The sequence below is a fragment of the Lycium ferocissimum genome, chromosome 12 (genome assembly GCF_029784015.1).
Source record: "Lycium ferocissimum isolate CSIRO_LF1 chromosome 12, AGI_CSIRO_Lferr_CH_V1, whole genome shotgun sequence".
Lineage (NCBI taxonomy): Eukaryota > Viridiplantae > Streptophyta > Magnoliopsida > Solanales > Solanaceae > Lycium > Lycium ferocissimum.
In genome coordinates, this window is record NC_081353.1 from 16,782,654 (window position 1) to 16,806,224 (window position 23,571).

Sequence of the window (23,571 nt, forward strand, 5' to 3'; positions counted from 1 at the left end):
ACCTTTTTTTTTAGTAGTAATTAACAAAATCGAAGATTTACTCCCTCCAGCTTGGACTGATGGCGAAGAAGTGCTTCTAACTATCTTGCCGGAAAAATGGAGTTTCGCCGGAAAATTATTTGAAATGCGGATCTGATTTTTCTTTTTTTCAATGAGCCCTTTTGATTTTCTTTCTATTTAATATGTGTGTGTGTGTGTGAGAGAGAGAGAGAGAGAATAAAGTTGAATTAATAGCGTATTTTTTGCTTTTTCCGATAGAAATATCGGCATCAACATATTGGTGATGGTAGAGAAAAAGAATGAAGAAGAAGAAATAAAAAGAAAAAAAAATGAGAGGTTTTTTGGGCTTTTCACGCGCCTGTTTTTTGTGAAAACCACGCAAGTTGCCAAGTTAGCGAAAAGTGTCTAAATGACACAGTCGGGCCCTACCACAAGTGTCTAAATGATACAATGTTTAGTTGAGGTGTCTAAGTGAAAAATCTTGACGACCACAAAGGGCTACCACCGAGTTTGACCTTTTTGAAATATATAATACGCTCATCTAAGCATTATGACAAAATAACCTTTCATTTTTCTCTCCCTGCTATCAGTGACAAAATTGCCATACGAACAACATCTATAAAATCCAACGTAATTTCATTCGGGACAACTACGACCAAAAGAAAGACCCAAATATGGCATATTTACGCGTTTCAAAAAAGAGGGAGGATTAAGTATTCAAAAAAAAAAAAAAGGTTAAAGACCATGCATTACATGCCAGCCTGGCATGGAGACTACCAAACCCAAAGCATCTCTGGGCTTCTGTTCTTATTTTCGAATAATGTAGTGCTCGAAGCTCTAACAACAGTCACAAATTCAATACCTGGAAGTGCATCCTGAATGGGTGGAAGGTGTGCAGGGATATAATATTAGGTGGTCGGTGGAAAATAAAGAAATTACTAATTTTTGTTTTCAAATAATGGTAATTTATCTTATGATGCCATTTTATCTGAATTCAAGTTGCTGCGAGGGAGCTTGGGTGCCAACACTAAGCCACAATTAGGAAACAGAAACATTTAGATAACATATTTTTGCACGTAATAGTAATTGTCTACTTGACTCCGGAACACATAACTTATTGGTCCAGTGTGATTGCCCTGTACCTTTTTAATTCGCTTAATTATTAATATTATCGTCTTTTAACCAACAAAACAAGTATGTAAGATTTTGGAAAAGACAAAATTTGATGTTTAAAAAATTTAAATTAATTAAAATACTTTTTTTATTACTTAAGGCACCTTATTAAATCCTCTTTCCTTTCCAAAAAAAAAAAAAAAAAAAAAAAACTTATCTGACCACGGGTTAAAAAAAAGAACGAGAGAAAATGACATATGGTTCTTTATGTTTAAGGTAGGGATAAAATTATCCATTAAATATACTCTTTAGTCCATGAAAATTTACTTACTACGGAGGGGAAAGGGTCAAAAATGTCCATCTACTTTGAGAAAAAGGCTAAAAATATCCTCCGTTATAAATTTGAGTAAAAAATATCCGTTCCGTCGTTATAGTTTTCAAATATACTCCTATCTTAACGAAAATTTCCAAATCCCCTAAAATAACCCGATTTCATTTTTAAACTCGACCAACTACATAAAAATCCATATGCGACCAACTTGTTCGTGAATCCTATATTTGGAGCCACTAGGCATAGGAGCGGGTGGCCCATATAGTTTTCTATTTAACTGGGTCGAGTTTAAATGAAGTGAGTTTAAAAATGAAATCAAATTATTTTGTGTATTTTGGTTAAGATAGGGGTATATTTGTATATTTTTGAGCCTTTTCCCATTTAAATATGAAGAGTATTGAATGCTTTTGGTGTATGTTAAATTGAACATAAACGCCGTTAGTGTAAGTTTAACGGAATGGTCATATGAGAAGCAGGTGTGTAAGGAGAAAACCCAAAACCATAGGATCATTTCAGATCTCCAAGTTTCATTCATTTTCAACTTGGACAAGTAAAGCTGAGAAGTCGAAGTTGGTTCCATTTGAAGTAACCACCATCATCTTTTTTCTTCATTGTCCGCTCCTTATAATTGAAAATGCTGGAAGTTATCAGTAATTGACTAGTAAATTTATTCAAAAAACAGAAAGAGAATTGTAAAGTAGTGGGAAAAGCATTCGTTTCTGTTGAGGCAAAGAAGTAAAGTCATGGCGACGGTGACAAGAGGCGGTGTTCCAAAGTCGGAAGCAATTTCGAAAGGCTACAATTTCGCTTCTAATTGGGAACAGGTGAACACTCTCATTCTATCTCCCATTTTCTCTAATTTAAGGCTAATTCTCTAGATCTTACCAGATTTCGTAGATCTCTGATTCTATCCCGAAATTAATGAATTGTAAATTGTTGATTGGAAAGGGGATCAATCTGTATTCCTTTCTACTACTACTAATACTTTGTTATTGCTTATTCTTCAATGTGTATTCTTATCTGTTGTTGCATTTGTTTTGTACTCCCTCTCGATCAACAAGAGTGTCCACTTAGCCCTTTGCAGAAAATACTAACTCCTAGACAAAAAAATAGGTAATTTGACTAAACTGCTCCTCATTAAATAGGTATTGTGATTTGATCACATAACACTTAATAGTGGTAAATCTGGAAAAATAAGGTTAATTCATTCTTGATTTGATAAGTGGACACTCTTTTTAACTCAAGAAAAAAAAGGTTGAGTAGACACTCTTTTTGATCCGGAGGGAGTATCTTATTATTTTGCTGTCCTATTTTTATTTTGAGCCGAGAGTATATCGGAAACAACCTCTCTACCCCCACAAAGGCAGGGGTAAAGTTTGTGTACATCTTACCCTCCCCAGACCCCATTTGTGGGATTACATTGGGTATGTTGTTGTTTGTTGTTCGGAAAGGGGATCAAATATTTGCTATTGGCATTGATGTATTGCTGGACTTCTTGGATTCCTTACTGCTTTAGAGAATCATTTCCAGCAAATCTTTCTACTTTGTCTCACTTTTAAATAAAATTTACTAACTTTTTACTGATTTAAAAAAAAGGAGAAAGAAAAGGGGATCAAAATTGTTTCTGTGTGTGATAAAGCCGTCTCATTTGATTCCAAATCCGTGTTTTTTGCTTCTTTTCAATGGCAACTTGGCAAGCTTTAGCAGCTGGTAATTGTGTCACATGTTCTTAGTCCAACTATCTTTTCATGTTTTATCCTCATTGTAATGTGACACTGTTTCTTTATATTCTTTTTGTTTTAGCTTATTCTTGCAATTGCTATTGGAAAATCACCATTTGGATGATTGCCTCCATCCTGGATTTGATTTTTTTTTTTTTTTTGCGTTGCCAAATTATATTGTTTGTAAGTACTATATGTGTGTGTTTCATGTCTATTGAAAGTTTTTCCTTTTGATTAACTAAATCAGCATTAGTGGCTTGATGTTCATATCTTCAATGACTTTTGGTAATTTTTTTCTTACAGAATGCTCCGTTAACAGAGCAACAACAAGCAGCCATACAGGCACTTTCCCATGCAGTTGCTGAGAGACCTTTCCCATCCAATTTGGTGAATTTTTCCTTCTTGGTTGGTTTCAGAATACCATCTATCACAAATTCAATTACCTGAAATATGTTATTATTTTATGTTGCAGGATCAAGTTTCTGGACAGGATAATAGTCTCTCTGTCTCAACAAAGCTCAGTTCTCTGGAGGAGTCAGGGGCCATTGAAGCAGTCCTAGTGAATACAAATCAGGTGAGTTACTTCTACAATGTTTAATTGAACGCCTTTTATTTTTTCATTTCCGGGTTGTAAATCTTAATATTCCATATTTCAAATGAGGGGCCGAGAATGATTTATTCCCTTATTAAAAAAGTTTGCATGATCAGCTAAATGTTGGAAAGGAATCAAAATTAATTTTTTTTTTTTTGGAAAATGGTAATTGGTATTCTTCAGCATTATGGAGATGCTGGGGACCTTTAAAAGAAAAACAAAGAGAGAAATATTTACAGAGATGCTAATAATTCTACCAACTGTTCTGTTTCCTCTATATCTTTTTCTTTACACCAGAAATAAAAAGATACAATACAATTCCACTTAACCTTCTGAATGGAATTGGACCTATCTTCAAAATTTCTACTATTCCTTTCTTTCCACTGTCCACCATATGCAGTGTGGGATTATCCTCCACCATGCCTTCTGACTCTTACTTCCCCCTCTTCTAATCCAACAACTTAGCAGATCTGCAGTATGTTCAGGCATGGTCCACTTTGTTTCTGTGAGACTAAGAAAGATGGCCCAAATTTGTGTTGTGAAGCTGCAATGCAAAAATAAATGGTTGTTGGTCTCTTCTGTTTTCCCACATAATGAATCAAAACTAATACTAACATCTTATAACCATGATAAGCTATTTATATGTGCGTTTAGAGCAATCAATGCTAAAATATGGAGTTATATTTGTGCAAGACTAGGAGTTGTAGTGTGTTATACTCACTGACTGATCAGCCACACATAACTGCTATTTTTTTTTTTTTTGAATAAGATAACAGCTAAATCAATGAGTTGAACAGAATGCCTGATAATTGTTTGCTAAAAGGCCCCATCCATGTTTTGGTTTGCTAGAGAATATGCCTCTCATTTTTGTCCTGATGATTGTAATTTACTGGAGAGAGGAAACACCTTATGCCGGGCAATGACATTTAGTGAGAAATGACAGTGATACTCAAATGTCTTCTGGGTTAGAAGTACCTATATTGCACGTGATGTGTTCAGGGAAGATGACTGTAGTGGCTGCTTATGGCCTTGACCCACGTGCTTGAGCGGAGTATTTATTTATGTCTAAATATGAGAAAGACACAGCAATTTGTTCTAGAACTGTCCTCCCTATTTGAACTTTAGTGCTGGCCTTCAACTATCCATGCCCATGGAGTATGTTTTCGATTCTTAATCTGCACGCATGTGAAATGATAGATATAGCCCTAGAAGATACCTTTATCTTATCAAATAATTAAACCTGGCCTGCTTGAGTGGAGGAGTATTTATGTCTAAATATGAGAAAAGACATGCAAAGCAATTTGTTCTAGAACTCTCCGCCCTATTTGAACTTTAGTGTTGGCCTTCAACTATCCATGCCCATGGAGTATGTTTTCGATTCTTAATCTGCATGCATGTGAAATGATAGAGATAGCCCTAGAAGATACCTTTACCTTATCAAAAGAAAAGAGAGAGAGAGAGAGAGAGAGAGAGAGAGCCCTAGAAGATCTTTTCTTTCTCTCCTTTTGTTTTGTTCTGCCTTTGGGTAAAGAGATTTTCCGATCATTATAAAATTATTTACCTTATCACAAAAAAAGGTTCTCTATCAAAGGCATCCAATAATTTATACACACAAGAACCTTGTGGGTGCACAAAAGATTAACTATAGGAGGTTATTTCTCAACTGTTCAAAATCCACCCCCTTCAAAAGACCTCCTACTTCTTTCCTTCCAAAGCACTGCATGGAGCTACATCCCGTGCTCACATCTTCTTCTCTTTATTGTGAAGCCCCTCAGCTAGTCACATGGTGAATACGGCTTCCCATATGTGGATCTTTGCTTTTTCCACACCTTTTCTGGTTAAGCAGAATCAAAGTAATTCACAGGTCTTGGCACGATCCTCTTTACTTCAAAAATGTAAAAGTAACTGTCACAACTCTGAGGCTATTGGGCAGTGTTGTAGGAGTTAATTAACATCCTCGGCCTCCATTTCACACGTAGCACTTTCATGGGCATTGGGCAGTATTTATGTCTATATTCAGGCCTCTTTCTTGAAGGAATTGCTCTGTTAGTATTGCCTCATATGTCACTCTCCAGCAGAAGCAAGCCACTAGGAGCTTTAGTTTTCTAAATTTTTTTCCATGGCAACCTTTATGTTGCATTCTTGTATCTATCCTTGAATCAGTGTTGTCAAAGGCGCGCTTAAGCCCTAAAGCGAGGCTCAAAACATGTTGAGCGCTTCGCCTCGCTTTATTTGTGCTTTAGTGTCATCATCAAGGTTCTAAGACATACTTTTCCTTGCCAATGAGCCTCTCTTGAAGAGATGACACTAGATAATTGATATTTCAGTTTATTGTAATGTTTGTACAATTTCTTTGTCCATATATTTGTTCTCTTGAAGAGATGACACTAGATAATTGATATTTCAGTTTATTGTAATGTTTATACAATTTCTTTGTCCATATATTTGTTATTCATGCTTATTATTATTAGTGTTGGACTAAACATATATATATATTTGTATTTTTGCACCATTGCGCCTTTTTCATTAAAGCCCACACTTTATTTGCGCTTTGCGCTTAAAGCCCCAGCTAACCTTAGAGCTTTTTTGCGCTTTTGATAACACTGCCTTGAATATTGAATATGCTCAGTTGAGCTCTGTAAATGATGATAGAAATAGCATCTTAAGTTTACCTTTTCTCTATTGCTACTTGAACTTGATATGATTTTCCTCTTCCCCCTTTGTGCTGTTTTGTTGATACAGTTTTACAAGTGGTTTGCGGATCTTGAAGCAGCCATGAAATCAGAGGTTAGTCTTTAGCTTGTTTATATGTCTTCTGTTCTTCCAAAAGTTACAAGTTGACGCATTTACAAAATTACATATGCTTTCTTTCTGTGCTTAGACTGAAGAAAAATATCAGCATTATGTCAACACCTTAACAGAGCAGATTCAGACCTGCGATAGTATACTTCACCAGGTACTGTGAGAAGAAAAGAATGCTGTTTCACTCTTCTCTTAGGCCTTTTTGTTGTTGCTGTTCATTTATTCTATGCTTGCTTTCAAGTTTCGACATGCCCTTGCCCTTGAAAATGGCTCTCTTGCAGGTGGATGAAACACTTGACTTATTCAATGAGCTGCAATTGCAGCACCAAGCAGTGGCAACAAAGACTAGAACCCTTCATGATGCGTGTGATAGACTGGTGTGTCAACCCATTTCTCTTAGCATCTGTGGTTACTTTAGCTATACATTGTCCTTTACTGTTTTATTTTTTTAAAAAGTTTGAGGAACGATTAATTGCATGATAAGAGGATAGGCTTGTAATTGACGGAATTTATTTTTTAATAGACATTGTTTTGCCTTAATCTATGGTGATGAAAGTCTTCACTTCCAATCTACTATATTGATGGATAAAGTCTATGATGTCTTTAATAGTTGCCAAATGTTTCAATTTCTTCTAGCTGAAGTTTCTGTTTGGCATAAAGCATTATCTAGTTGTAATTCATGTCAATGTTCCGTCTTTGCATTGTCCAGTGGTTGTCATTTAAAATTTGGAAGTCTCCCTGTCAGTGTCTAACATTAATGGACATTTGATGTACAGGTAAAGAGGCAAGAATTAACAACATGAAGTCATTGAATAATCTTCTTGTGTAATTTCTTTTTTATTTGCAGCTTTTGGAGAAGCAGAAATTAATTGAGTTTGCAGAATCACTTCACAATAAGCTCAACTACTTTGATGAATTGGAGAATGTAAGGTCCGACTGCCATTTATGTTGATGATATTCCTTTGTTATTCAGTGCCTTATGCACTAGTGTCTATCTATGCCTATGCTGAATTGGGTATGGTTCTGCATCAGCTTTATTTTGAGAGAATTCATGCCATCTGTATATGTTATGCTTTAATACATTAGTGAGGTAACATATCTAACTAAGAGTTTGAACTATGGAAAAACAGCTTTAAGAAATGAGAGAGCTTTCTTTCTCAAGAGATTCATGTTTTTTAATTAGATTTTTTCCACACCCACACACCGGAGGGTGGAGGGCTTCATCCTTTGTAAATTAAGCTTTGATTCTAGATCGTTTTCTTCCTCATATTATAAATGAGTCATCCCAAAGTTAATTCTTTCTTGGCTTTACAAATCTAGTGCTTTTGGAATTTTAGCAAGTTATTTCTTTAAGGTGGTTGTTATCTCATCTCTTGTTTAACTCGTCTCTCCCATTTATGTGCTTGGTTGTTTCTTAAGGAAAACTTTTTCACTTGTGAGATTGAGAATTAGATCCTTGTTTAAATGCCCTTCAAAGGAGTAGCTTTTTCACTCTCCACCATAGAGATTTTCGATTTAATCACGACCATTAGCCAAAAAAATTTCTAATAATTGTTTTTCTGTTGAATTACATCTGATTGGGCATTTGCATTCTATCAGCTTTGATGTATCTTGTGTTCAATTTTCTCTCCTAGATCTTGCTCTTCTTTTTCTTTTTTAACTTTTCTAAATGTCAAAGTGCCCAGTGTTCTTTTTTTTTTTTTTCCCCCGCTTTAACTCCTCATGGTTGTCTTGCTCTCCTGTTTGCAGGTTGCGACCACTTTTTATTCTCCTAGCATGAGCGTTGGGAGTTCAAATTTTCTTCCATTGCTTAAAAGACTTGATGAGTGCATAACGTAAGTGACATTACATCTCATATTAGTGCATTGAAATCTATGAATATTAGAGCCACTGTGATGATGTATTATCCATTCCTTTTTTTGGTTATTTGTGAAGTTTACCATGTGGACAAGTCTAGATTTCACAGTTTTCTCTAGAGATGTAAATTCTTTTATCAAGATTAAGTCCTGTTAAATTAAGTCTGTAAATCTTTGCATAAGAGCTCAAATAACCATTGTGTTTGTCCTGTATGTCACTGAAGATATGTCGAGAATAACCCACAATATGCAGAGTGCAGCATTTATTTGGTCAAGTTTCGACAACTTCAGGTACTTAACAGAATTGGCATCAACATTATATATCTAGCAAATATGAAATCACATTTCTTATAAAATTGGCAAGGTTTTATGAAATTCTGGACATAAAAATTCTGATCGTTGCCCATTTCTCTCTCTGTCTGTTTTTCCTTTGTCTTCTTGTAACCAGTCTCGAGCTCTGGGAATGATTCGCTCTCATGTTCTTTCCGTTCTTAGAAGTACTTCTTCTCAGGTAAATCTGCTTTATGTTACATTGCGAAATGCACAGCAATCTTTGACTTGCCGATGAATGGATGAATGGCTGCATCTCCTGAGATATTTAAATCCATTTCATCAGGTTCAGGCTGCTATACGAAGCAGTGGTGGTAGCAAAACATCTTTTGCCGAGGGTATAGAGTCATCTATAATATATGTACGCTTCAAGGCTGCAGCAAATGAGGTAACATTGGAATATGTCCTTGCTTTTTAATTTATAGGAACTTTATAAATTTGTTGTACGAGAGTGGGGGTATTACTAGGACTAGCTTTACTGTGTAATCCATGAACCAAATGATCTTAGTTACCTGCAGCTTAAGCCTATCTTGGAGGAAATTGAAAGCAGAACACCTAGAAAAGAGTATATTCAACTTCTTGAAGAATGCTACAAACTCTATTGTGAACAGCGTCTTTCCTTGGTGAGTAGTAAGCTGCTCCCTTAGTTCTATAGCTACTCTTTTCTTATTGAAAAAAAATCATTATTTATATATACATGACTTTTCTTCTCCTTGTTTTGTCATTATATTTAGTACTCGTTCTGTTTCACTTAATACAGATAAGAGGTATAGTGCAACAGCGGATCTCTGAATTTTCCAGGAAAGAAGCATTGTCATCTTTAACTAGATCTGGATGTGCATATTTAATGCAGGTACATTCAAATGACATCCGTACTCTTTACAACATTTTGTACTAGAGAATGATATGATAATTACATCTTGCTTTATTTTCTTCTAGTAGGAAAAGAGAAAAGGAGATTCAAGGACAAAACTAGGACTTTTTATGGTGATGGTGGTGGTGGGTTTTTTTTTTTTTTTTTTTTTTTTTTTTTTTGTTTTGGTTGGGGGGAGGGGGATCAGAAGAAGAAGAAAAGTCATAATTCAAAGTTGACCTCCCAGTCTTCGTAGTCATATGAGCAACCCACATTCATTTTTCTTTTGACGGGATGAGTTCAAAGTATAAAGTTCTCATTCTAAAAAGTTCTAAGTAATTGGATCTAAATAAGAGAGCCACATCTTACTTTTTCTTTTAAAGGTTTAGCTCATCTTAATGTAGATAAATACCTCCTCTAATTGGATTTAGTAAAAATGAGCTAAAACTATTGCAGCCTTGGTTTCTTTGAGGAAGGAATCAGAATTTGTTTATGTTTTCTGTGAATCACTACTGCCAAAGTTGATATCAGAAGCTGCTTCAAACGAACTCTTGCTGAAGGCATATTAGGGTGAAATTGAGATGTATAACTCTCTCTATACTTTATCTTTGACATCTTAAATGCAGGTGTGTCAGCTAGAGCATCAACTCTTCAAACACTTCTTCCCATCTTCTTCAGAAGACATTTCGAGTTTGACTCCTCTTGTAGATCCTCTGTGAGTTGCCTAACTTCTCTTGTGGGGTTCTTTCTGCATTTGAACCATTTTTGCTGCTTGCTTATTTCCATTCCCCCTTTTTCTTTTGTAATTTGCTTCTTTTTTCTTTTTCTTGTCTTGTTTGTTGGGCGGGGTGGGGTGGGTGGGAGGGTTTGGATTATCTTTATTGTTATTTCTTGTGCCTTGTAAGCAAGAGAGCCAACATTGCCCAATTTTTGTGCCTGTAAGGCTTTGTCAGTTTAGTAGCTTGTATAGTGCGTAAACCTCCCTAGGCCAGAGTTGCTGTCAGTGGTAAATGGGTGTAAACGTTTTCAGACATTATTTGTGTGCTAATAAAAATCAGTGTGAACTATGAGGCTCCCCAATAGCTTAGTATTTGTCGTTTTAGATCTTAGTGCTAGCACAAGATTAGTTCATAGTTTGGAACTTGAAGCCTTCCTGTGGGATGCCTATCTGTTCCTTTGAAAGAGCTGTCTCAGATTTCCCATCTGCTTTAGATTCGCAGGTATCACCAGCTATCAGTTATGGATATGTGCTATGTTTATATATCAAGTTAGTGTGGTAACATTTGCTCCTGCGTTGCTTCAACTGCTCTTTTATGACCTTAAATCTTTGAGACACAAATGTGTAGGTTACATGTGAAAGTTTTAGTTATTTCAAGGCAAGCCAGGTCCTTCAAAGTATAAGCCTTAACTTATTCTCCAAAAACAGAAGTATAAGTTTTTACTCAAAAACAGTTTTGTTTTGATAAAGAATGTGCGAGAACAGTTATTAAGTGGAGAAGGGTAGAGGGTCGGCTCATTATCCACCAACATTCGAACCGTGTGCCAGCTGGCCCTTGGGGATTTCTTGTTTAGGTGGGAAAGAAGTCTTCCATACCTGGAAAAGTAAAATCATGTAGGCTGGTAAGGAAACTTAATTCCTGTCAATCACTGCGTGTGATGTGCTTTGTATTACCTCTTTGCTGACTCCTCTCACTATCTGGGACTTCCAGTCACTCCCCATGGGTGATATTTGAAGCGAGATGTCCATTACACCTGCACCTTTTGTTTGGTTCATAAATTTTCCTTTTTTACTTCTCTGGATATTTTTACTTTAACATACATGTACATCCTTCCTGATTATGGGGCAGAGAGACAAAAAGTCTTGCGCTTTTATCCATCTAAGTTCATCATTTTTATAGTTTTTCTTGTTAAGTTAATGTGATTAGATAATATCAATGGCAAAGAGTTACAATTATTGATAATTAATCTAATGGCAAATTTTAAATACTGGTAAAGTTTTAATCAGGAGTGGAACATGTAATTTACCTTTTATATACAAAAAGTAGTGGAGCGTGTTATTTGGCTGCACTTGATAACTTTACTTTTCTTTGCCACCTTCTATGATTAAGCAGATATATGCAATCAGATATTCTCATTCTCTGTCTTGTGCATTCTCAAGCTATACTCTACTTTGCTGCCTTTATTTTTAAATCTATGTAGTCCATGAGAAGTCATAAATTTGAATTTACATCCCAGCACAATTACATTTCCTTGTTATCTCAGCATAACATGATATGAATATTCTGTGCATAGCATCTAAATTCACATGCTCTTGACCCATCTCTTGGTTGTTCCAGTTACAATAGTTTAATGAAGAGTTGATACGTTATACTCCCTCCGTCCCATTTTATGTTATGGTGTTTGACTGGGCATGGAGTTCAAGAAAGAACGAAAGAAAGGCTTCTGAAATTTGTGTTCTAATACAGGCCATAAACACTTGTGTGACTATAAATAAATCATGTCGTTAAATGGTAAAATTGGAAGTTTAAAGTTAAGTTGTTTCCAGAAAGAAAAAGGTGTCACTCTTTTTTGGATGGATTAAAAAGGAAAGTGTCGCATAAAATGGGACACAGAGAGTATTATCTACATGCCCCTGAAGCTGCTGGAACTTGAGCTTTATTATTTTGATAAGTAAACTTGAGCTTTATGTGTCTTAAGGTTACAATTGCCTCTAATGTGAACCTTTGATTCCTACCAACTTCAGGTGTACTTTCCTATATGATACATTGCGTCCTAAACTTATTCACGAAACAAACCTGGATGTTCTTTGTGAACTGGTTGATATCCTTAAAGTTGAAGTTCTAGGAGAACAACTGAGCAGACGGGGGGAGTCATTGGCTGGGCTACGTCCAACGCTGGACAGGATTCTGGCAGATGTTCATGAACGATTAACTTTTCGTGCTCGCACCTATATCCGTGATGAGGTAACATCCAAAGTATTGCTTGGACATTTTACTTAAATGCTGTTTGGCGGCTTATCTATTACTCGGATATGAGATCATATTTGTGAAACTTTGCTGATATGATTGTTCCACCAGTGTTATCAAAAGCGAAAAGCGCAAGAAAAACTCTAAAGTCTGTTGAGGATTTAAGGGCAAATAAAGCGAGGCCTTTAATGAAAAAAGGCGCAAATGGAGAAAAAAAATGCAAATATATATGTTTAGTCCATGACTAATAATTACAAGTATGAATGACAAATATATGGACAAAGAAATTGAAATAAAATTACAGTAAAGTGACATCAATTGTTTTGTGTCGCCTCTTCAGGAGAGGCTCATTGGCTAGGAAAAGTGTCTTAGAGCCTTGATGACGACACTTGAGCGCGCATTAAGCGAGGCAAAGCGGTCAACATGTTTTGAGCCTCGCGTCAGGACTTAAGCGTGCTTTAACCGCGCCTTTGACAATACTGTGTGCCACTCACTTTAATCTCTTTATTATTCTTTTCCCCTTGCCTTGATTTTACCACTTAACCCAAGACTTAAGTGCGCTTTAACTGCGCCTCTGACAACACTGTGTGCCACTCACTTTAATCTCTTTATTATTTGCGCTTTAACTTCTTTGTGCCAAGACCGCTTTTGCCTCTGACTGTGTGCCACTCACTTTAATCTCAGCAACCTCACTGTGTGCCACTCACTTTAATCTCTTTATTATTCTTTTCCCGTTGCCTTGATTTTACCACTTAATCAGCAACCTCATGGATAGATGAATATTGCCAAAATTTGTTACTGGGTGAAGTAGGCCTTTTTTCCTGCTGCATAAAAATAAAATCTTCTCAATATGACTTGTATAAAGTTCCCAAACATGAAATTGAGTGATTTAACCAAAAATAAGGGGCTGAGTTGTTACATTGTTGTTCTCTTAGCTACACTATCTTCCATTGTTGTGACATATACCTTGGAATATAATTGCCAAATGAGGGATTTTCCGTTGGAGTTTTCCTGTTCTTTCTTATGATTGATATGACACTTAATTGAAAGGTTGGCCCTTGTGCTGTGGAAGGACTATGCTTATGGCAGACTTCTGACAATTGGAAAAGTCCAAGAGGCTCTTGAATGAATTATACCAGTTTATGTCATGTTGACCAACTTTTTGTAATTTGAAACTAGTATGTACTCCATCCCTTTCTGAATTACCTGGTTTCATTTTAGTGTTGAGTTACTAAGGAAAAATGAAATTTTTAAAGGTTCTTGGTACATTATAGTTTTTCTCTTTTTTGATGGCTAAGAATTTTTTTATAAAAAGGCACCAAGGTTGTGCAACCGAGGTACAAACAAAGCACAAACAATCCGGTTCACAGTGAAGTATGCAAACCCAAAGCCCCAAAAGGGAAAAGATCCCAGCAAGAGCCCTCACAACTCCCTGTCACCACTCATTTACAAATATAAGGAAAAATAGAGGCCTATCCATCATAATGAGGAAAACATGTTGGTGTTTTCCTTATTTTTGCTACTGTTGATTTGATATTTGTCCAGAGTTCATTCAGTTCCTGAGCTAGTCTTTTCTCCTTATTCCTGCCATACTTTCATTTATACTCGGTGCATCATTTGTTTGGATTAATAATACAAAGTGGTATGAGCTTCAATGTTGTCTAATGTTCGCTTGAGATGAATTTAAATGGGAAACATGGTTAGTGATGACTCGTATAGCCAGCCCCAACTAGTTCGGACTGAGGCATAGTAGTTATTGTTGGTAGGAGTTTCAATGGAGATGGAAAATGTCCTCGATTAGGGAAATATGATAAGTTGGGATTGATAAGAGAAGGAAATTAGACCATCTAAGTTGAGATAACTGGAGTAAGAAGTGCACATGTATGTTTGGTTTCTGTGTGCCGGAACTTTCTCACAAGTAACCAGTGGTCTACAACTGATTTGGTCTGCCTTCTTTCCCTGCTTTGTTTTCAGATTGCAAATTACCTTCCTTCAGACGAGGATCTGGATTACCCTAAAAAGTTGGAGCAATCTGTTTCAGCAGAACTGGATTCACCATCTGTAAGTGCCAAACTTTTTGTCCTGTGACGGGTATTCAGTTGAATTCTGTAACCTATATCTTCAGAGGAAGTAAGAGCTAGGATGGCTTTTATCTTCATCTTTTCTATTTTGGTCTTTGTAATTTTTTGGTGGAGAAGTTCGCATTCTGTTATGGAGGTTGCAGTTTGATATATTTTCTAATTATGGTTCTGTAATCAATATCTTGCTTAAGGGTGTGAACTGACTGTTCTTGACCCGTGATTCTAGTTGGATGATATTTATTGCACAGTGCGAAGCAAGCTATGTTAATGTTTCAAGGTGTAAAAATTGAAAACTAGAGGTCTGATGGAATTTGTATTTCAAGTTTTTTTTCTTTTGAGATAGAGTTTTAGGATTTATGTTAGTATTGAGCTTTTTATTGGTCAATTTATTTTGAATTGGTCAAGTGTGCTGGGTTAGCGACCTTTTCAAAGACCTGCTGTATATTAATAAAAAAGCTTTTAAAGAAAATAAGTTAGTTTATGCTGATTTATGTAACTTGAATTTGTTTTCGCAGATATTTTCCCTGTGGCTTTGCTGTTAAACATGCTTTTCTGCGCTTTTTCACCATAATCTGTCTCCTTACCTTTTCTGCTATTTTGCACCATATTCGCTGTTTCCTTATTCCAAATTTGGTGCAGACTGAACAAAACCCAGATGTTTCCGGAACTTGGTATCCTCCCCTGGAGAAAACCATCTCATGTCTATCAAAACTGTACTGTTCTTTAGAATCAGCTGTTTTTACTGGATTAGCTCAGGTAAGCAGTTACTTTTGCTATCAGTGCCCCTTCTAATCGTTACCAGATGTTTCTGAATCCTTATTTCCTGTTTTTCTTTCTCAGGAAGCTGTAGAATTTTGCTCGTTATCCATTCAAGTAAGTTTCTTTAGTTGAAGTTCATGTATTTGACTGTTCCGTTGATTATGCTGTGAAATTTTTAATGTTCTATCAGTCGTATTTTTTTGTTAGTGCTGTTTGTTATTGCTAAACTTTTAATTCCTTCAGAAAGCTAGCAAACTTATTGGCAAAAGATCGTCATCAATGGATGCACAGCTTTTCCTAATAAAGCATCTACTCATCCTGAGGGAGCAGGTTTCTCTTACTTGCTTTTGAAATTCCTAGTTCTTGTCATAACTGCAGGATTCTAACTTAAGATGCCTTCCAGATTGCCCCATTTGACATAGAATTTTCAGTCACACACAAGGAGCTTGATTTTTCGCATTTGCTGGTGAGTATCGAGAATCTACTATTTCTGTTGGTATTCAGTTCTTCATTGTCCACCACTTCTCTGCTGCAGATCTATTTTTCTTTGATAATTACATTATCCTGAAGTGGAGAAAAATCTCTTTTTGGGTATCTTTTAGTTTGTTATAAAGGCAGACTTTACTCTATCCACTATGCAATATTAGACTGAAGTCATCTCATGGAATTAAGAAGAAATGGAAAGTTGACTTCAGTGAATTCACACCAAATAACCCGTTTGATCTCCGTTTTCAAGTTTGGAACTGTTGTCATTTTCCTTCACAACTTCGTGATTTAATCCTTATGGCAACTCTGGTTGACACAGCTCATGGATGAATGCTGCATTAGGGGCAGTTGTGTGTTAGAGTTAGTTTTCCCTTGATTGTCAGTAAAATTGAAGCATTAGTCATTTCCAATCAAAATCTTTGTCAATTTGGGGTCAAATTTACAAACGGCTTCCGTCACAAATTGTCTCTGAGACAAATGGTACGAATGCTGAAGTGACAAACTATCCCATGTATCTGATCCTATCTAGGATCGCGAAGACGGTGGTCTACTTGTAGCTATATCATGTCAGAGCTGTAGAGGACTAGTTCTCAGATACCACATGCTGGGATTGAATGGTTGTAGGACAAGGCCAGTCCAAATGGAGATGCCTTTCGATCTCCCTGAAGATCCTGTCACCTAAAAGAAAACATTCTCTGTAGTCCAAATAATGCTAACTGGAGAAAAGATCTTGCTCTGGCGTGCTAAAGGAGTTGTTCTATCCTGCACATAAGCTGGAGACTCATTCTTGTCCAATAATATTTCGTATTTCCTTCAACCAAATGCATCATCAATTCCAAACAATTCTCTTCTCCATAAAGTTCACTCTAGTATATTCGCAAACCCAACAATTGATGCAAAGAACAAGCTTAGATGCACCCAAGGGTGTGGCTTAGTGGTCAATGAAGTAGGTTGAGCATCATGAGGTTTCAGGTTCAAATCCCAACGGAGACAAAAACACCAGGTGATTTCTTCGCATCTGTTTTAGCCTTGGTGGATAGAGTTACCTAATACCTGTTGCTGGTGGGAAGTGGCAGGAACCTCGTGGAATTAGTCGAGGTGCGCGCAAGCTGGTCCGGACACCACGGTTATAAAAAAAAAAAAAAAAAAAAAAAAAAAAAAAAAAAAAACCCCTTAGATGAGAGCAACATCCATGCTGCACCCAAGATGCTGAATGATCTCTGCCACAATTCCTTGCGAAAGAACGAAGTGAAAATAAACAAGATCGAGTCAAGTATATAACCCCCATTACTGTGAAACTCATCAAAGGCTTCCATGAGTGCATGTTAAAGTATCCCAGTGCGTCTGAGAAAAGGTTATCGTAGCCTAACAACGACGAAGATTGTATAGAATCCCCGCTTCCAAGGTTTTAGTCTAATGGTAAGAGGCGTATTGCGTGATGTGTGTGTTAGATGCACATTATGGTTTCGAACCCTGCTGCAGACTAGAGCTGCCTGGTATTTAAGTGGAGAAAGGTAGAGGGGGTAGGGCCATTACCTACTGAGCTTCGAACCGTGCGTAACTGACCTTCGGGATTTCTCAGTTGTAAAAAAATGATTGTCTAATCTCTTATCAAATCCGTTGACAAGTCTTCTACTCTATAGTGGAATGAGCCATCAGTTTAAGACTTCAAATTGATGCTACATGTGCCCAATTTCTTAGCTTTATATTAATGTTTGATTGACTGTTGGATTGTAAAACTTTCTTTTGTATTTGTTATAAATATAAATTTCCAGGAGCATCTGAGGCGGATTCTAAGGGGTCAGGCATCAATCTTTGACTGGTCGAGATCATCTTCATTAGCTAAAACTTTATCTCCAAGAGTCTTGGAAAGTCAAATTGACGCCAAGAAGGTATCTGCTCCACTTAGTTTGCAGCAGTTTTCATTTGAGTGACTTTGAGTAGCAATGGATTGTAGTTATTTTTATTTAGCAGTCTCATCTCATTAAAAAAGATTAATCATCATGCATTTAGTTTGACTCTTAGCACTTAATTAATCAATGTACACCTCAGAAAATTTTGCTCCCTTGTTCTGGACTTCTGATATCACTGGGATCTTCCCTTCGTTCCTATTTTTGCACTGTTGGGACTCTGTTTTGTAACTTACTCCTTTTTTATATCTGAGAACCCTTTTAGCCCTGATTTCCATCTTCGAGCCTCTTCCTTTCATTTCAAATTTAAATCCCCAAAAAATACTTCATGAGTGTAGACTATCCTTTAAGCATTTTACATGTTTATTTGGCTAAAGGAATGATGCTTGAGAGCTTCTCCAAAGCATTGGCTCATCATTGAAGATTTGATTCTGTTGGCAGCTTCAGATTCTTTTTCTAAACAAAAGGAATTGACATTTTTATAAGATGAAGCGCTTGGTCATGTTTGAGATAAAAACTAAATCTCATAAGGTGATATAGTTATTGTATTCTAGTCCCTTTTTGACGGGATAAAATAGCCTACAAAATATACTGTTTCTTCTAATTCAGCAGGCAAGTACTCCCTCTGGTTCAAAAAAAGAGTCCACTTAGCCTTTATTTTTTGGTTCAAAAAAAGTGTCCACTTACCAAATCAAGAAAGAATTAACCTTATCTTTGCAGATTTGCCCTTATTAAGTGTTAAGTGACCAAATCCCAATACCTATTTAATTAGGGGTAGTCTAGTCGAATTACATATATTTATTTAGGAGTTAGTATTTTCTTAAGGGGTGTGCAAATGGCTAAGTGGACACTCTTTTTGAACCGGAGGGATTCAGGGTCCTTTTTTTCCGTATAGAAATCTTATTTGATTCTGGGTTTTAGGGGTTGTTTTAATGATGTCTGGACTTCTATTGATTCTTCCAATTCAGCAGGCGAGTATCATGTATGACTTTGTGAAAACATTTTGGACCTCTTTTGTCCCATAGAAACCCTTGGGGATCGTCTGGCTTGTTGGTTAGAGTTATGCAAGTAATAGTAATACAGGGATTAGTAATGCCGAGATTACAATGCACGAATTATTTCTTTGGATGTTTGGTTTGTTGTATTTGAAATTAATATACATTATTTAATTTTTACAATGAAATGTTTGTTTATAATGCATGATAAAATGTTTTGATCTTTAAAAATGAGGCAAGGCAAGGTATATAGTTGACATGTGAAATTAAAGCACTGCAACCAAAGCCCTGAATTTAAGTGTGAAGTGATAGAGGGTAAATTTGTCATTTTGGTATTTTTGTCTACATATTACTAATTCCTATATTAGTTGTTCCATCTTCCACAGTTCTACCTCACATAAATTGACTCATAACTAATACCTATTTTATCTATGTGGGATTGTAAAATGATAACCAAACACCATACTTGGTTTGCTGAGTTTTATGCAAAGCAACTAATACAACATCTTAAGATTCAGATGTGTATTTAGATTCAAACATCTAAATCTTAATGCACATCTTAATCTTAATTAAAACAAATGAGGCCTTAGTGAGGCTAGTTTAAATACATGAACAACCCCCTTCCTAACCAGCAACCAAACGACCCCTTACTAGTTAAGTTTAATTGGGTTTCGGTGGTCTTCCTAATTGTTTGTGGACATTTCAAGTGCTTAGTTTTTTTATGTTGGGAAATTGTGTCTTAGGTGTATGTAGGATGCTGTTCAGTTTCATTTCTTCTTACTATTTGGTTTTCCTGTATCTTCTCCTGTCATTTTCCTTAGTTATCCATGAGGTCCATAGAATTTTTTTTTTTTTTTTTTTATGGATAAATCAAATAAATTATATCAATATACGCCAGACCAGATGGTGTCGGAGCTCCATTAACATTATCTATGATATGCAGTATAACCATCTGTGAAATTCCTATATGCATCTGTTGCAACAAATTTGTGAATTCTAAGATCATGTAAGGGTCTTAAAATTGGCTTCGGGCTGGTATTCCATCCAAATTGTACTGCTAAGGCAATTTTATTTTCTTCACCGTAGTTCTATGGCAAATAAAACCACTTATTTGCTAATAATTTTGATGCACCTTCCTTTTCTTTTGTCATCATAGTTTTAAAAGTTAGGTACAGGTGGAAGGGTGGTAAAACAGGTTTACATTCTCCTCTTTGTCCAGTTATACTTTCTTATTTCACCTTCTGCTTGCCCTTTTCCTTTTCTCTGAAGCAAGGGTATCGACATTTACATGGAAAAATGTGACTTTATCAACCCTCGTCACCGGAAACAGTTGGGGCAGGGTGGAATAAATGGCTATATAAGTGATGAATACATCAATTTTAGAGGTTAATTTATGGTAAAAAACTTCATTGACTGCAGGAACTGGAGAAAAGCCTGAAAACTACTTGTGAGGAGTTCATTATGTCAGTCACTAAGTTAGTTGTGGAACCATTGCTTTCTTTCGTGACAAAGGTTAGTTATGTTTTCTATTTTCGTCTTTTGTTGTTTACTTTATTTATGGAAGCGGTCTTTCAACGTTTCCAACTTTGTTCTTTAAATAATTAACGATTTCTGTCGGGGTACCTTTTCTTCTCATGATAAAGAACATTTTTCTATCCCACTCATCTCCTTCATTATAATTATAAGTGTAATAATTAATCAAGTTCTCATTAACTTTGAAGTGCTCAGAAGCTGCCGTCTCCTTGTATACTTCCAACTTCTTTTGTACATTTTTATCTGAAATTTTATATAGTCATCACTATATTATTTATAACACAACAACAAACCAACGTGCAATCTATAATTTAGGTAAATAGCTACAAACAGTACCGATTATCTATAATTTAGGTAACCAGCTACAAATACCGTCAATTATTTAATTAGATGATGCTGATTCTTTACTATGTCATAAAATCCTCTTCTAAGATGAACAAGGACATACTTTTACCTTTTTGGAAGCTGTAAATATGGCCACCAGCATAGCCAATATGGCCCCATACTATCTCTATTGTGAATCAATTTCATTGGTATTTGACCTGAGACGTATTACTGATGGACATGGGAAATAGTAATAGGACTCATAATCACTAGTCAGTGGTTTGAATGCGGTCATGAGCCAAAGCGCTAAGACTCGAAATCTGATGTTTTTATGACCTTGCAGATTTGTTCATTTCCTTATGAACCTTCTTTTTAAGATTTTAACTATTCGGTATTAAATGTCTAAAGGTTACGGCTGTTAAAGTTGCTTTGTCTGGTAGTCAAAATCAAAAACTGGAGTCTGGGATTGCAAAGCCACTCAAGGATCATGCTTTTGCTTCACCAGAAAAGATTGCCGAGCTTCTTCAGAAGGTAAACAGATAGATAAGCTTATCTTTTGTTGTATCAAAGAAAAATCATTTGTGCAATACTGATTTTGTTTTAGACAAATGCCTGAATGAACCAAAATAACCAAACCAATCAATTTCCTACTGTTTTTTTTAATTGACAAACATCATGCCTACTGATCTTTCGTTATTCAATCAGTGTTACCCTCTCTTCCAATTTACATGCTGATCCATTTATTTGGCACAGGTCAGCACAGCAATAAATGAAGATTTGCCTATGGTATTGGTAAAAATGAGGCTCTATCTGCAGAATTCGTCGACACGTGCTATACTTTTCAAACCCATTAAGTAAGATCTTTTGTGCTGTTACATCTATAATAAAAGTTGTTTAATTTGTTATCTTTTAAATCTTTATACTTAAGTGGAAAAGAAATTGACAATGGCTGTTTTCTTTTTCTATCTCTCTTTTTTATTTCCCTTTCTTCTGTTGGGTTGAACTTTCTTTTTGTCGTCTTTTAATCCTATCACTTCTTTGTGTGTGTATGTGTCCTCTGTTGGGGTTTAAGTTTGCAAAATTAGATTGACAAATTCATGCTGTTCAGACATCAAGAAATAATAGTTCTCCTTTTTTATGTTCATTCCCTAATGACGGACAACTTGTTGAAATGTCTTTCCCTGTTTCCTCTTTCAATATGTATTTATGGTCACAATAAGCTACAGCCTATGATTTAACTGAAGACTGGCTTTCCACAAGAATTACCTAATTATTATGGAAATATATAAAAAAACACACATTCATTTAGATTCTGGGGTTAAGGTCACGTTTTGTGTTGTTGCAAATTCTGTAATAACATGCAGTTACCTATTTTGTATCATTTAAATGATTCTAAGTCCTTTTTTCATATTTGTGCAGGACTAATATATTGGAAGCACACGTTCAAGTGCTATCCCTTCTGAAAAAAGAATATACACCTGAGGATAGACAAGAGCTTGTCAAGATGGTCTCAATACAGGATTTGGAAGCTAAACTAGATAAGCTTCTATGATGAGCTCCCAAAGCAGTGCTTTCTTCAGCTCCGACTTCTATGATACCAGAATTTATCGATGTATAGGTTCTGGGAACTTTTTGGCATGGCGGAAAGTTGTAACGCTAGTGCAATGAGTACATTGGTTCTATGTTGATTATAGATCATACATGTAAAGCTTGATTGAAGGAACAACTTAAAGAGTTGGCTTCGGGATTTGTTTATCAGAATTTCCCATCGATCCCCTTAGGCTGTGAACAGATATCGTACGCATCACCCTTTTTGCTATTGGTAGCAGATTTGGCATTTCAAATTTCTTCTTGTACACCTTGTAATCGTGTCCGTTGTTTTTCTGTGATTCTGTAACTTTTATTGCTCTCTCAAGAGACTTAATTAACTCGGTAAATTTTTGTTTGAGAGTAGGGTCTAAGGATGATTCAATTCTTTTTTTTGCGTGGATTGCCCTTTATTTGGGGTGGTCTTTAAGTTTTGCCCTTCAAATTGGTGGTCTTTAAATTTTACCCCTCGCCTAACACCCCAAGGTTGTGGGTTCGAACCCCAGCTCAGTAAAAAAAAAAAAAAAAAATCGCAAGGCAGAATTTTGCAAATCTACCCAGCAAAATTCTGCCTATGCACAGGCAGAATTTAAAGACCACCATTTTGAGCGGTAAAAATTAAAGACAACCCCTGGCGAAGGGCAATCCTGCAAATTGCCCGATTCAATTTGCGGTGGTAACTAGTAACTTGGTGAGGTTTATTACTCTCCGTTTTACTTTGATTGTCGTGTAGATTGTCTTGAAACGTGTTTAAGCACACCTTAATATTTGTATAGCTATAAAAGCTTCTCACTGTAAAGAAAATGGGTGTCTTAGTTTTTTTCCCCTAAGGAATAAGCGTCGACATAATTGAATGGAGGGAATTTTCTGCTATTCCCTATCGAGAAGTTTTGCCTGGACGGGGAGATCGGCACTCTCTTTGCAGACAATACACTAATTGACACAGAAAAGGATGTTAACGCAAGCAACAATTTAACCACAAAAGGAAAAAAGCCGACATCTTCTTTCGCAATTTGTTCTATAATAGAATTATTTAGAATGTATTAGTAGCATGATTGAAGCATAATAATTGATGCGTAGGTTTCTGGAATATGTCGTGAACTCTAAAATTAGTTAAGATATTAGCTGGTAAGGCAAGAGAAAATAAGGGAAGGAAGCATATGAAAAAGGCAGAGAATCAATTCACGTTTAATCAACACTCTCTTCCATAGCATCCCACTAGAATAGTTATTTTCATTATTGTCGTTTCTTTTCAGTTGTATTTGTCCCAAAAATTCCTTGTTTTATTTACTGTTTTATTGAGACCATTACAGAATATGAAAAGATTATTGA

General features: G+C 36.0%; 1 protein-coding gene across 2 annotated transcripts; it reads left to right on the plus strand.

The window, feature by feature from the left end:
• Nucleotides 1-1,885: 1,885 nt before the first annotated feature.
• On the plus strand, nucleotides 1,886-22,600 carry LOC132041079 (conserved oligomeric Golgi complex subunit 3). Of its 2 annotated transcripts, none has more exons than XM_059431854.1 (25): nucleotides 1,886-2,268; nucleotides 3,469-3,550; nucleotides 3,630-3,739; nucleotides 6,500-6,544; nucleotides 6,639-6,713; nucleotides 6,841-6,936; nucleotides 7,407-7,484; nucleotides 8,309-8,394; nucleotides 8,640-8,706; nucleotides 8,864-8,926; nucleotides 9,032-9,133; nucleotides 9,264-9,368; nucleotides 9,506-9,598; nucleotides 10,225-10,313; nucleotides 12,342-12,561; nucleotides 14,539-14,625; nucleotides 15,285-15,401; nucleotides 15,486-15,518; nucleotides 15,648-15,734; nucleotides 15,808-15,870; nucleotides 17,666-17,782; nucleotides 20,215-20,307; nucleotides 21,061-21,183; nucleotides 21,406-21,506; nucleotides 22,072-22,600. In XM_059431854.1, the coding sequence occupies exons 1-25, from the start codon at nucleotides 2,188-2,190 to the stop codon at nucleotides 22,202-22,204; spliced, it is 2,346 nt and encodes a 781-aa protein (XP_059287837.1). In that variant the 5' UTR covers nucleotides 1,886-2,187; the 3' UTR covers nucleotides 22,205-22,600. The 2 variants fall into 2 exon arrangements, with proteins under 2 accessions (XP_059287837.1, XP_059287838.1); XM_059431855.1 differs by having other exon boundaries at nucleotides 1,887-2,268; nucleotides 3,469-3,552; nucleotides 3,638-3,739.
• The last annotated feature ends 971 nt before the right edge of the window (nucleotides 22,601-23,571 follow it).